Here is a 14,091-nt window from a genome sequence, read left to right as displayed (position 1 = left end):
GTTTGAAAATACTGCAAAAAAAATATTTTTTTTGAGAGAGAGAGAGAGAATATTTTTAATTTTTTTTTTTTTTTTTTAGTTTTCGGCAAATTTTTAAGCTGTTTTCTGTCCTTACCCTTTATACTGTGTCCCTGAACCTCCCCATACTGCCTTTCCAGCAGAGACATGTACCGTGGCTCTGGGTCAGCCCTCCTGGCAACCACAGAGGAAGGACAGAGCCCAAGACCCAAAAGGAGGATAGGTTCGCCACCCTGTTTTCACTTTCAAGTAGGTTATTTCATTTTCTTAGGGTAGAAAGAAAATTAACTCTCTCCTTGCTCCTTTCCTCTTACCCCAGTATTTCTTAGTTTTAGGGGATGTTTCATGCCCCATTTCTGGTGGCATCAATTGCTAGTTCGTACTTTGATTGTACCCAGTGGACAGCCCTGACCTGAGGCCAAGGATGCCTTTCATCCTGCCTGTCATGTACCACAGCCACTCTTGCCACATGCCAAGAACTGCTAAGTGCCTACTTGCAGGAAGTAGTTTAAAACCAAGGTACAGGTTAAGTTGTAATCTACAGAGAAGTAGAGTAAGATCAAATGTTCTCAAAAGTCTCCTGATACCCTTTGGAATGAACTGTACATTACATTATAAACTTACCTACACATGAATTATGTATGAGATAGGATGCACAATTTGAGGAAAAATTAAAATCTTAACCAGACACAGTGGGGCACATCTGTAATTCCAACAACTCTAGAGGCTGAGTCAGGAGGATCACAAGTTCAAGGCCAGCCTCAGAAACTTAGTGAGACCCTGTTTCAAAATAAAAAATAAAAAGGGCTGGGGATGTGGCTCAATGGTAAAGCGCCCCTGGGTTCAACACCCCCCTACCAAAAAAAAACAAAATAAAACCTTTTCCCCTTCCCTCCATTATTATGTTTATCTCCCAAATCCACAAGGCAGGCTACTATTCTGAAGTTTTCTCTCTCAGACAGAGCATTCCTAGCAGTTCTGTGAATCCACCCACAGGAAACCAGAGGCCATCAGAAATTGCCCATCGGTGGCCTGTGGACTGGCAATAACCCCAAGTATGTTTTGTGCTCATACAATGTTTTGTTTTCATTTGTTTGCTTCAGTACTGGAGATAGAACCCAGAGGCTCTTTACCCCTGAGCTATACAGATCTGCAGCCCTTTTGTAAATTTTATTTTGAAACAGAGTCTCACTAAATCACAGTTTCTCCTCAAGTGTCAGCCTCCCCAGACCCTTTTATTTTATGGTAGGAATTTGAGTTTACTCTGAGATATTTCCCCAAAAGACTCTTTTTTCAGAATTTTTGCATTTATCTTGGCCTGACTGCAAATTCTTACTAGTTTACCTCTAATGTCCAGCACCAAGCCTATCACATAAGAGGGACAAACAAACAAACAAATAAAGAAGCAACAATCAATAACTGTATCTTAGGTCTTCAATGCTCTTTCTGAGGTTTGATGTAATCTTGCAATGCAGGGCATTTCTGTATATACTGAAGAAATGAGAGAAGATCTGCTCTCTGTTCTCTTTCATAAAGCTGGAAATGAAACAACACCTTTTTTCTTACAAAACTTTTGGAAAGCAATTTTGTAGTAAAATGCAAGGAGAGGGCTGGGCTGTGGCTCAGGGGTAGAGTGCTCGCCTGGCACATGCAAGGCCTTGGTTCGATCCTCAGCACCAAATAAAAATAAATAAATAAAACAAAGGTATTGTGTCCAACTACAACTAAAAAATAAATGTTTTAAAAAAATGCAATGAGAATTTCTTAAAATGACTCAGACCCTGACAGAGTAATCCCATTTAAGAAATGATCTTAGCCGGGCATGGTGGCACACTCATGTAATCTCAGGGAGGCTGAGGCAGGCGGATCATGAGTTCAAGGCTAGCTTCAGCAACTTGGCAAAACTTTTGTCTCTAAATAATATTAAAAAAAAAAAAAAAAAAGGCTGGGGATGTGGCTCAGTGGTAAAGCGCCCCTGGGTTTAATCCCTGGGACCTCCCCCACTCCCCAAAAAAAGGAAAAAAGAAATGATCTTTAGGAAAAAACCTAAAATACAGAAAAAAAGTTCTTTGCATGAAGATTTTCATTGCAGAATTGAATTGTTAATAATTACATACAATCTCTATCTGTGAAAAGGGAGATTTAGCAATGCTTATGGAGAGTATTAAAAAATCATATAAGTTAGTTATAAAAGGATGATGAGAGAAATCCTCATGGTACTGGAACTGTTCAATATCTTGACTGTAGTGGGGGATACACAAACTTACACAGGTGATCAAATTGTATTAAAGTTAATATACATATATGCATAAAGGAGTATAAGTAAAACAGAAAATCCAAATAAAATTCAGTGGACTGTACCAATGTCAATATCCTGGTTGTCATATTATACTACAGATCTGCAAAAGGGTACCCTTGGGGGAAACTGCATTAATTGTATTATGTCTTGAATGTCCATGTGAATATACAATTATCTCAATAAAGCTTTCAATAAAAAAAAATTAAGTGGGCTAGGGATGTGGCTCAAGCGGTAGCGCGTTCACCTGGCATGCGCGGGGCGCTGGGTTCGATCCTCAGCACCACATAAAAAGTAAAATAAAGATGTTGTGTCCACTGAAAACTAAAAAATAAATGTTTTAAAAAAATGCAATGAGAATTTCTTAAAATGACTCAGACCCTGACAGAGTAATCCCATTTAAGAAATGATCTTAGCCGGGCATGGTGGCACACTCATGTAATCTCAGGGAGGCTGAGGCAGGCGGATCATGAGTTCAAGGCTAGCTTCAGCAACTTGGCAAAACTTTTGTCTCTAAATAATATTAAAAAAAAAAAAAAAAAAGGCTGGGGATGTGGCTCAGTGGTAAAGCGCCCCTGGGTTTAATCCCTGGGACCTCCCCCACTCCCCAAAAAAAGGAAAAAAGAAATGATCTTTAGGAAAAAACCTAAAATACAGAAAAAAAGTTCTTTGCATGAAGATTTTCATTGCAGAATTGAATTGTTAATAATTACATACAATCTCTATCTGTGAAAAGGGAGATTTAGCAATGCTTATGGAGAGTATTAAAAAATCATATAAGTTAGTTATAAAAGGATGATGAGAGAAATCCTCATGGTACTGGAACTGTTCAATATCTTGACTGTAGTGGGGGATACACAAACTTACACAGGTGATCAAATTGTATTAAAGTTAATATACATATATGCATAAAGGAGTATAAGTAAAACAGAAAATCCAAATAAAATTCAGTGGACTGTACCAATGTCAATATCCTGGTTGTCATATTATACTACAGATCTGCAAAAGGGTACCCTTGGGGGAAACTGCATTAATTGTATTATGTCTTGAATGTCCATGTGAATATACAATTATCTCAATAAAGCTTTCAATAAAAAAAAATTAAGTGGGCTAGGGATGTGGCTCAAGCGGTAGCGCGTTCACCTGGCATGCGCGGGGCGCTGGGTTCGATCCTCAGCACCACATAAAAAGTAAAATAAAGATGTTGTGTCCACTGAAAACTAAAAAAAGTTAAATAATAAAAAATTCTCTCTCTCTAAAAAAAAAAAATAAAAAATAAGTGAAATGATTAGGGTATGCTGTTAAATTATACCTGCAATGCCCACCAGGGGTCTTCTTACGTTCAATTGAACATTCTGACTCACATGGCCACCTTTGGCATCATCTATTCATAGTTTGCCTGTAGGGAGGCATCAAGCATATTCTTCAGCAAGAATTACAGTCACAACCACAAGCCGACCACTCATATGTGAGGAGAGCCACTTCGGCAGTGTGTATTCACCTAGCTCAAAAGTCTCATGTCCCAGAGAAGCCAATTTATTTTTTCTTTCTTTCTTTTTTGTTGGGGGTGGAAGGGGTGGCAGTTACTAGGGATTAAACCCAGAGTTCTTTATCCCTTACCAGTAAGCTACAACCCCATCCTTTTTTTATTTTTATTTTTTGAGGCAGGGTCTCACTAAATTGCTTAGGCTGAGGCTGGCCTTGAATTTATGACCCTCCTGCCTCAGCCTCCCAAGACACTAGAATTACAGGCGTGTGCCACCACATCCAACTGAAGTTGTTATGGTTTACAACAACTCTACAGCATGGCTTTGAGGTTTCCCAGGAGGGACATGCCAAGTTATAAAAGTTACCCCATTCAGGGAAATCCAAAAGATGGTTACCCATCCCCTTTTATAGTTCATTACCATATCTTTCAGTCCACATGCAAATTATAAATCAGAGATCAACTTCCCCTAAGCAATTATGTCAGTATGATTTTGATACATAATATTTTTATCTATTTACAGAAAAACTGAGCTAAACAGTTAACCAAAAGTCAGATTCTCGGGCAGCAGGCAGCCACATGTCACTCCTTTACCTATATTAGCATAGAAATTTTATCACAATCACATATATATTTAAAATTAAATATTCAGAGGGTTGGAGGTTTAGCTTAATGGTATAGTGCTTGCCTAACATACGTGAAGCCCTTGGTACTATCCCTGCCCCCCCAAAAGAGAAAAAAAAAAGTAATATTCAAAAAACTAGAAGAACTTAATATGGACTACATGTTAATGCATGTGTTAATAGAATTACTTTTTAAACTTTTATTTTTTAGTTGTGGATGGACACAATACCTTTATTTTATTTTTATGTAGTGCTGAGGATCAAACCCAATGCCTCATGCATGCTAGGCGAGTGCTCCACCTCTGAGCCACAACCCCAGCCCACTAAAGGATTATATTAATGTAAAATTTCTTTTAATTTCTTGGCTACAGTTTAAATATATAAAAGAATGTCCATACATACTCATGTATATATAAAAAGATTAAGCAAATGTGACTGTGAAGAACTGGCAGATCTCCATGAAGGATATGCCTGTGTTGCTTATCCTATTTTTGCAATTGTCCTGCAGGTTTGGAATTTTTCAAAATAAAATACTGACAGAATGATATACAAATAATTAAATCTATTCATTTATAATTATAAAATTTTTATATATCATAAAAATTATTTATCATTATAAATGAAAATACAATGTATCACTATATATAGGACACAGATATTTCACACTGAAAATAATGATTGTGGCTCTAAATGGTAAATTTATGGATGAATTTCTTCCTTCTTCCTACTTTACTACATTTTAGATAATGTTTGCTTTAAAAAAAATTTGTTTTTAATAACTGAGAACCTAGACTTCAGGAATTTAAATCTGAAAACAGGTTTTGCACTTAGGTGCACTGAGAGTGTTCAACACATTTTCATACCTGAAAAGGGGCACTATTTCTTTAATGTCCTTTAGTTTCTCAACTTCTTCATCTCGAACAGGTGCACACAGTGTTCCCATCATGCCAATAATGAATTCTGCCAGCTTAGAAATGTCTAGGGCCCCATTCTCTGCTTCCTGTTTTATCAGATCCAAATCCAAGACTTCTGTTATTTGGTTTCTCAGTCTAGTGTGACCAGGCAGCAAGAAAGACAAGAGTGTCTACAAGAGAACACAGTTAAATTTAAACAAAATTTCTTAAACATAACTTTTTATTAAACATAAAAGAATTTATGACTATCTAAGTTAAATAAAGGCTTACCAATTGCTACTGTATGTTGTACATATTTTAACCTCTTACTAAAAAAAAAAAAAAAATTACCCCCAAAACTGCTTACATTATTTAGAGTAGCTATTTAAACTTCTATTTCAGCTCTAAGTAGCCATCACCTGGATACAAGAAAAAACTGTTACAGTAGGAAAACACATTTATTAATGTGACTCTGTGAAGCAACCACCAATTTCAGCTTCCACAGATATATTTCTTCTTTGATACTACAGCTAAAGGCACAGGAAAAAAAAAAAAAGAGATCTCTCTCACCTAAAGCCTTCTCTATCTCAAAAACTAAATCACTTTTTGGCCAATATAAATTGAATGTGCCCAAACCTATTAAAAATTTATAAATAACACATTTTGTAAAATAATTTTTGTTGTCTTTAAATTATTCTGTTATTTTCAAAATGAAATTTTCCCTATGTTTACAAGAGTAATAATACCTTCAGGTTACCATGATTTGCTTAAAATTTTTTTTTAACAAGGACACTAAGCCAAAAATACTCAATTCACATTTCCGCAGGTAATTTAACTTCTTGATCTGTCAATTTCTTTAAAGTCTCTGACACAGTAATGAAAAGAGATTGAATAAATACTGCTAAGTACAATTCACTCTTTATCTCACCTCTTTGATCTCTCCTACTAGTTTGATGGCATGGTCATATGTCGGGGGGTCTTCACTCAACTGGCAACTCAAGCAATCCCAAAAAGCTTTATGTACAATCTCCTTTACTTTCTTCTCCAAGCTGGAGATGATGAGGTGAGGGGAGAATCAAAAAACAAAATACTTGAATTTCAAACAATTTTCAAAAATCACAAATCCTAGGGTAACAAATCTTAATATAAGACTCAAGAAAAAACCTCGCAGATATACTTGATGACATAATCTATTTTTACATATTTATTTATTCATTTATTTTGTAGTACAAGGGATCGGACCCAGGGCCTCTTGCAAGCTAGGCAAGCAATCTGTTCCACTGACCTATATCCCCAGCCCTTCTTATTTTATTTTGAGACAGGGTCTTGCTAAATAATACAGGCTGCCCTCAAACTTGCAATCCTCCTGTCTCACCCTCCCAAGCAGATAGGGTTATAGCCATGCACCATAGTGTCAGCTGACATTATTTTTAGTTTGATTTTTTTTTTCAGTATGTGCCTCATTAGGAAGAATACCTTCCAACTAATTTGGTAGCCAACATTAGTCCAATTAATGGCATTTAATAATAACAAGACTACTGGAGCTAGGTGTGGTGGCACACGCCTGTAATCCCAGTGGCTCAGGAGGCTGAGGCAGGAGGATCGCAAGCTCAAAGCCAGCCTCAGCAACAGTGAGGTGCTAAGCAACTCAATAAGACACTGTCTCTAAGTAAAATACATAAAAAAGCCAAGGATATAACTCAGTGGTTGAGTACCCCAGAGTGCCCTGGTACCCCGCCCCCAAAAAAAAGACTATTGGAAAATTCAGAGTGAATATTTTTAATTCCCCAATATTGGTTTCCCCAGATACGTATAATTAAACAGTTAATTCAGCATATAAACAGGTGGTAAAGCTTTAGTTCCAAAAATATCCTATTTCCCATAACATATGGGACAATAGTTTAACTAAGTATCAAACTATAAGAACTTATAGTTAATGACTTGTTAAAATCAATCTTGACAGTGAAACAATTCTTTTTTTCTTCCCCCTGTGGTGCCGGGGATGGAAACCTAGGCTTCACGCACACTAAGTACACTATACCAATGACCTACATTCCCAGCCCACCTATACTTCATTGTTAATGTGAAATAGCACTATCTTTGCAAACATATAAGAAATATCCCTAACGTCATAATTAGAAGCTTCCTATAGGTGACGCGATAGCTCACCAACCTAGCAGCCATCTAATCAGAATCCTAGCATTTTACAGTTCGACAGCAATGGACTCTACCTGGGAACGAATTTAAGAAAGTGATCTAATAAGCCAATCATAGCAGTTCCACTCCTTTTGCCTGGTTTAACTTTCTCAAATTCATAGCTGGGGAAGCATGTGATCAAATCTAACTACCAAAAAACAGGGGATATCTGCCTTATGCCTCCAAAGAATAATATTCCTTCCTAACAAAAGGAGAACCTTAGCCTACCCAACCTTTCCCTCTTGCCTGGAATGCTGGTGTATATTGGGAGGCTTGGGAGCTGCAGTATCCACCCGAGACCATGAGGAACAGGCCAAGAAAATTACAGACATATCCATTGAGAGTCCATCATCAATGAACTGTTTTGAAAGAAGAGCACCTACTCTCCTATTCCCTTGATTCTAAAACAATTTTTTTTTTTGCATTTTAACATCTCTGAAATATGATTTTTCTTAAACTCAATGGCATTTTTACAATTATAATGGATAGTGTTTCTTCTTATGACAATAAGGTACACCTTACAATCATAATTTTTTATTGAATCTAAAATTCTATATGTGCCAGACACTAGGGATAGAGAGAATAACCCATCATCCTTGTCATCATGGAGTTTACAATCTGGTGAAAAATGCAAGGAAACCAATAACCATAGTGCAATGGGACAGTCACCAAGAAATGAAGAAACTGGTGCAACGAAAACCCAGATGGGATGCTAAAGCCAACTGTAGGACAAAGCTAACATGAAAGGTTTTCACAGCTTTCTAGATCCTTTATTTGCATTTTTAAAAAATTTTTTAGTTGTAGATGGGCACAATACCTTTATTTTATGTATTTATTTTTATGTGATGCTGAGAATGAACCCAGTGCCTCACAAGTGCTAGGCAAGCGCTTCACCACTGAGCCACACCCCCAGGCCCCTCAATTTGCATTTTGAATCATTAGTGGCCTTGAGATTCACTTTCAACTCTAGTAATTTCTAATATAGGAATAATTTTTAGCAATAATGTATGAAAGGAAAATGTATTTGAATACATTGGCATCAACTCTAGGAATGATTTTCAAAACTGGGAAAAGTCAGTGTTCTACTAAACGAGGTAACTCAGTAACCATCTTACCTGCCTTCTGGTAATTCAACTGGTTTAATCTGAAAGTCCCTGTTTACTGCAATTTCATGGGCTAGAGCCATGTTGGTGACTCCTTTCGCTGTCTCTAGGAGTTCTTCTACCGTCACAAATCGAGAAGGACTAGCTGTAACAAAAACCCAGTGTAAGAGATTTGCTTCTCTTCACTAGAATTTCTGTTAAAATACAGAAAAGGCAGTGGTTCTGTTACCAGGCAATAATTTCAATTATGTATCTTTTAAAATATTCCAACATTTTCAAACAGCAACAGAGTTTTAGCTATTTCACTGTCATTTTTTTCCTTTAAAGTAGAATTCTAGAAGCAGCGATCATGTACAATACTCAAAACATCTGGTGTTTACTAAGAATGGTCAACAGAAAATAATTACAGTAAATTGAGATTTCAAAAAATTTAATTTAGGGCTGGGGTTGTGGCTCAGTGGTAGAGCGTTTGCCTAGCAAGTGTGAGGCACAGGGTTCGATTCTCAGCACCACATATAAATAAATGAATAAAATAAAGGTCCATCAACATCTAAAAATTTTTTTAAAAAACTTAATTTATAGATTTTCATTTTTCCAATAAGCTAAGGGCTTATGTTTTAACCCTTCTGCCTCCTGTCTTCCCTAAAAGGAAAAAAAAAAAAAGGCAATACCAGATATGTTCTCTCTTATTTGCAGTGGTTCTGGTGCTGTGGAACAAAGCCAGGGCCTTGTGCATGCTAGGCAAGTGCTCTACTACTGAGCTACACCCCAGCCCTTAACATCTCTTTCAAAAGGAGAGCAGAATGAATCAGACATTATTACCCTATGTACATATATAACTATAGGACTGGTGGCATTCTGCATCATATATAACACGAAGACTGAGAAATTATACTTCATTGTATATGATGTATCAAAGTGCATTCGACTGTCATATATGACTCATTAAAACAAATTTTAAATTTTTTTTAAATCTCTTTTTCTAGATTTCTATCTTGATAAAGATTTATCTTCCAGAAAGTTAGTTCTCAAGTCTCCCCAGGTGTTCTGCACCAAGGAACAAGAGGTCATTCTCAACTCCTAAAAAAACCTGACAGTTCTCTAACTTCTGCAGAATCAGAGGAAGTGTTCATGATTTAGCAGGTCTGGGACAGACCTGGAGAACCTGCATTTCTAACAAGTCTTGGGTTGATGCTGATGGTCCCAGAAACCACAGTTTGAGAAGTATTGGCCTAGAAGATGACATTACTTTTATGGGATAATAATAAGATCTGGCCTTAAAATCAGATAAGCAATGTTAGTGGTTGTCCAGGGTTTAACAGATATAAAGTTCTTAAGTTACTTTCCTTCTTTTATTCTTCTGCCCTTCCCCTCCCGGCCAAAAAGGAACCGAATCTGAGAGTTGGTCATACATTGTCTGCTAAAAACCTTTATTTATTCACATAAAGGGAAGTTGGGGAAAATGTTCAAAATTCCTCCTCAGCATCTTCAGAGAATGTTAATAAGAACACAAAACCATTTAAATTGCCTTCCTGAGTATTAAAAATATAATATATATCCAAAATCAAAGCCCAGATATCTTAATAATATTGTGACTTGAAAACAGATATCGATTTTCCCCATATCTATCTATTGATTAAACACATCCTAGTCAAAATCCCAGCAGACTCTTTTGTTGAAATTGCCAAACTGATTCTAAAATTTGTCTGAAAATGCAGAAGACCTAGAAAAGTCAAAACTATTTTGAAAAGAAAAATTAAATTGGAGAACGTACAGTAATTTCAAGGTTTACTGTAAAACTACAGTCATCATCAAGACAGTGTGTTTTGGCATATAGATATACAGGTGAATTGAACAAGACGGAGAATCCAGAAATAGCCTGATATATAGGCATATACACATATGTATACTTACACTAATACTCTCTCTCTCTCTCTCTCTCTCTCTCTCTCTCTATATATATATATATATATATATATATATATATAGTCAATAAGGCAAGGATAGTTTTTTAAATTAAATATTTTTAATATTAAGTATTTTTTACATTAGATATTTCTAGAACAAACAATTAGATATCTAATGTGCAAAACAATGACCCTTAATTCTTTCCTCCATGATAGCCAGGCGTGTTGGCACATGCATGAAATCCCAATGACTGGGGAGGCTGAGGTAGGAGGATCGAGAATTCAAAGCCAGGCTCAGCAACTTAGCAAGGCCCTAAGAACCTTGGTAAGACCATGTCCAAATAAAAAATAATGAGGGCTAGGGATGTAGCTCAGTGGTAAAGCACCTCTGGGTTCAATTCCCAGTAGCAAAAAGAAATCTTTCCTCTATGATAAACAAAAACTAAAAATGTATTGTTAAGAGCTAAGATAAGGGCTGGAGTTGTAGCTTAGTGGTAGAGGGCTTGCCTAGCATGTGTGAGCCACTGGGTTCAATCCTCAGTACCACATAAAAACAAACAAAATAAAGGTATTGTGTCCATCTACAACTAAAAAAAATTTTTTTTAAAGAGCTAAGATAATAAGATTTCTGAAGGGAAGCACAGATGATAATCTTTGTGATCTCTGATTAGGTAGATTTCTTATGATACAAAAAGTTCAAACTATAAAAAATGGTAAACTAGACTATTAAAACTTGTACTCTGAAAAACTCTTTATATATATATGGTTGTTGATGGACCTTTATTTTATTTATTTGTATGTAGTGCTGAGAATCAAACCCGGTGCATCATGCATGCTAGGCAAGCACACTACCACTGAGCCACAACCCCAGCCCCTGAAAAACTCTTAATGAAAAAGAAAAAGAAAAAAAAAGGCATGACATAGAAAAGGAGAAAATATCTGCAAAACATATTGCTGACAAAGGACTTGTACATAGAATATCATATAAAAAAGGAACAACTTGGCTGGGAACGGTGGCACACCCCTATAATCCCAGCAACTGGGGAGGTTGAGGCAGGAGGATCGTGAGTTCAAAGCCAGCCTCAGCAACTTATCGAGGGCCTCAGCAACTCAGAGAGACCCTGTCTTTAAATAAAATATTTTTTTTAAAAAAAAAGGGCTGGGGATTTGGCTCAATGGGTAAGGGACCATGGATTCAATCCCTTATACAAAACCAAACCAAACCAAACTAAACTTAGATTCAAACATTTCTCTAAAAACATAAATGGCTGGTCAGCACATGAAAAGATGCTTACCATCATGAATATTAGGAAAATGCAAATTAAAATTATGGTGAGATACCAATACATATCTACTAGGACGGCCAAAATTAGAAAGATAAACATACCAAGTATTGACATAGAGGTAAAATATTTGGAATAATCATACCTGGGAGGGGAAATGTGAAATGAAACAGTTACTGTGGGAATCAGTCTGGTGGTTTCTTATTAAGTAAAATATATATTTACCATATGACCCAGAAATTCTACTCCTAGGTATTTACCCAAGAAAGCAAAAAACAAATGGCCATGCAGACTTCTACTCAAATGTTAATGGGCTAGCACAGAGATGCACACCTGTAATCCCAGTGGCTCTGGAGGCTGAGGCAGAAGGAACCAGAGTTCAAAGCCAGCCTCAGCAAAAGTGAGGCACTAAGCAACTCAGTGAGATCCTGACTCTAAATAAAATACAAAAAAAGGGCTGGGGATGTGGCTCAGTGGTTCAGTGTCCCTGAGTTCAATCCCCCCAAAAAAATATTAATGGGAGCTTTATTAATAACAGTCAAAACCTGGAGCTAATCCAAATGTCCATCAATTGCAGAATGGATAAACAAATTGTGTGCAACCATACCATGAAATAGTACTCAGCAATAAAAAGAAATTGTTGATATATGCAAAACACAGATGAATTACAAAATAATTTTTCCTAGTGAAATAAATCAGATATAAAATATTACATTCACAATGATTCATTTATATTATATCATAAAAAAGGCAATATGATAGTGACAGAAAGCAGATCAGTGGTTGGGAAGCACAGGAGGTAAAGGGAAGAGATTTGCTGCCAGGGGCATTAGGGAATTGTGGTAGATGACGGAAATGTTCTGGCAGCTCATGATTGTGGTGGTAGTCACAAATCATATGGACTTAAAATTGGTGCATGTCATTATATACAAATTATACATTAATAAAGCTAGTTTTAAAATTCTAAGGCACTCAAATAGGGATGTGAGATATATGAATATCAAATATATAAATACGGGGCTGGGGATGTGTCTCAAGTGGTAGAGCACTCGCCTAGCATGCATGGGGCACTGGGTTCGATTCTCAGCACCACATAAAAATAAAATAAAGATATTATGTCCACCTAAAACTAAAAAATAAATATTAAAAAAAACACAAAATATATAAATACACATATAGGCATTTTATCTCAGATAACATATTTGAAATACATAATTGAGATATACACAAAGATTACTAATACTTTGCTTCAAGCTTGTATTTTCTGTTACCAATTATCTACAAATGGAACTTCTGCTGTGGGTATATCAGTATCAAGCTTCAGGAGTTATTAAACTCCACTGAGTTCTTGCTTCCCCCACCTCTACTTCACTGGCACTGGGGATTGAACCCAGAGTTTCTTTACCATTGAGCTACATCCCTAGTTGTGTGTATTTTGTTTTGTTGTGTTTTTGTTTTTTTGAGAAAGGGTCTTGCAAAGTTGCCAAGGCTGGCCTCAATCTCTATCCTCCTACCTCAGCAGTTGTACACAATGGTGAGATTCATTGTTACATATTCATACATGCACACAATATCACAATGTAATTTGGCCAATAGAATTCCCTAGTATTTCCCTTGCCCCTCCCCTCCTCCCTCCCAGCGGTCCCTTTCTTTTAATTTTTTAATTTTGAGACAGAGTCTTGCTAAAATGCCCAGGCTGGCCTTGAACTTACAATCCTCATGCCTCAGCCTCCTGAGTAGCTAGGGTTATATGCATGCACTATTGCACCCAGAAAACTCCATCAAGTTCTTGTCTCTAAAAGAGAAATTCAGACATTTTCATCGGGGCTTCAAAGTTCTTTTTTACCTTAACTATGCAAAAATAAAGTCTGATATAAAATTTATGAAAACTTGCTATTTCTCAACAAGTTCAGGCATCTGGGTAATAAGGAACACTGTTGGTTGATTACCTAGTCATAAAGCAGTGGAGGAGGCTAGGGCTGTAGCTCAGTGGTAGAGTGTTTGCCTAGCGTGTTTGAGGCACTGGGTTCCATTTTCAGCACATATAAATAAATAAATACATAAAGATATATCAACAACTAAACACACACACACACACACACATAAAACAAAACAAAACAAAAAAACGTGGACACAGAATCAGGAGGAAATTTGGCTTCCTCCAGACTGTGTTGAGTATGACCTTAACAAAGTCACTTAAATTTTCTAGGGCCATGGTTTCTCCATATGCAAAAAGAAGATAGGCAGACTAAGGGGTATTCTTTTTTTTTTTTTTTTTTTTTTTTT

General features: G+C 36.5%; 1 protein-coding gene across 1 annotated transcript in view; it reads right to left on the bottom strand.

Moving 5' to 3' along the window:
- Tcp11l1 (t-complex 11 like 1) overlaps window positions 1-14,091 on the bottom strand; it is a 40,985-nt gene that overhangs the window by 20,452 nt on the left and 6,442 nt on the right. Inside the window, exons 2-4 of the mRNA XM_015477744.2 lie at window positions 8,628-8,760; window positions 6,245-6,365; window positions 5,287-5,507 (exon numbers count right to left, since the gene is read on the bottom strand). Coding sequence (XP_015333230.1) covers window positions 5,287-5,507; window positions 6,245-6,365; window positions 8,628-8,760 — 475 coding nt within the window. The remainder of the gene's footprint in view (window positions 1-5,286; window positions 5,508-6,244; window positions 6,366-8,627; window positions 8,761-14,091) is intronic.

Source organism: Marmota marmota, unplaced genomic scaffold (assembly GCF_001458135.2).
Source record: "Marmota marmota marmota unplaced genomic scaffold, marMar, whole genome shotgun sequence".
NCBI lineage: Eukaryota > Metazoa > Chordata > Mammalia > Rodentia > Sciuridae > Marmota > Marmota marmota.
Note: the sequence above shows the minus strand (reverse complement) of the source record. Positions and strands in the feature narration are given on the sequence as shown.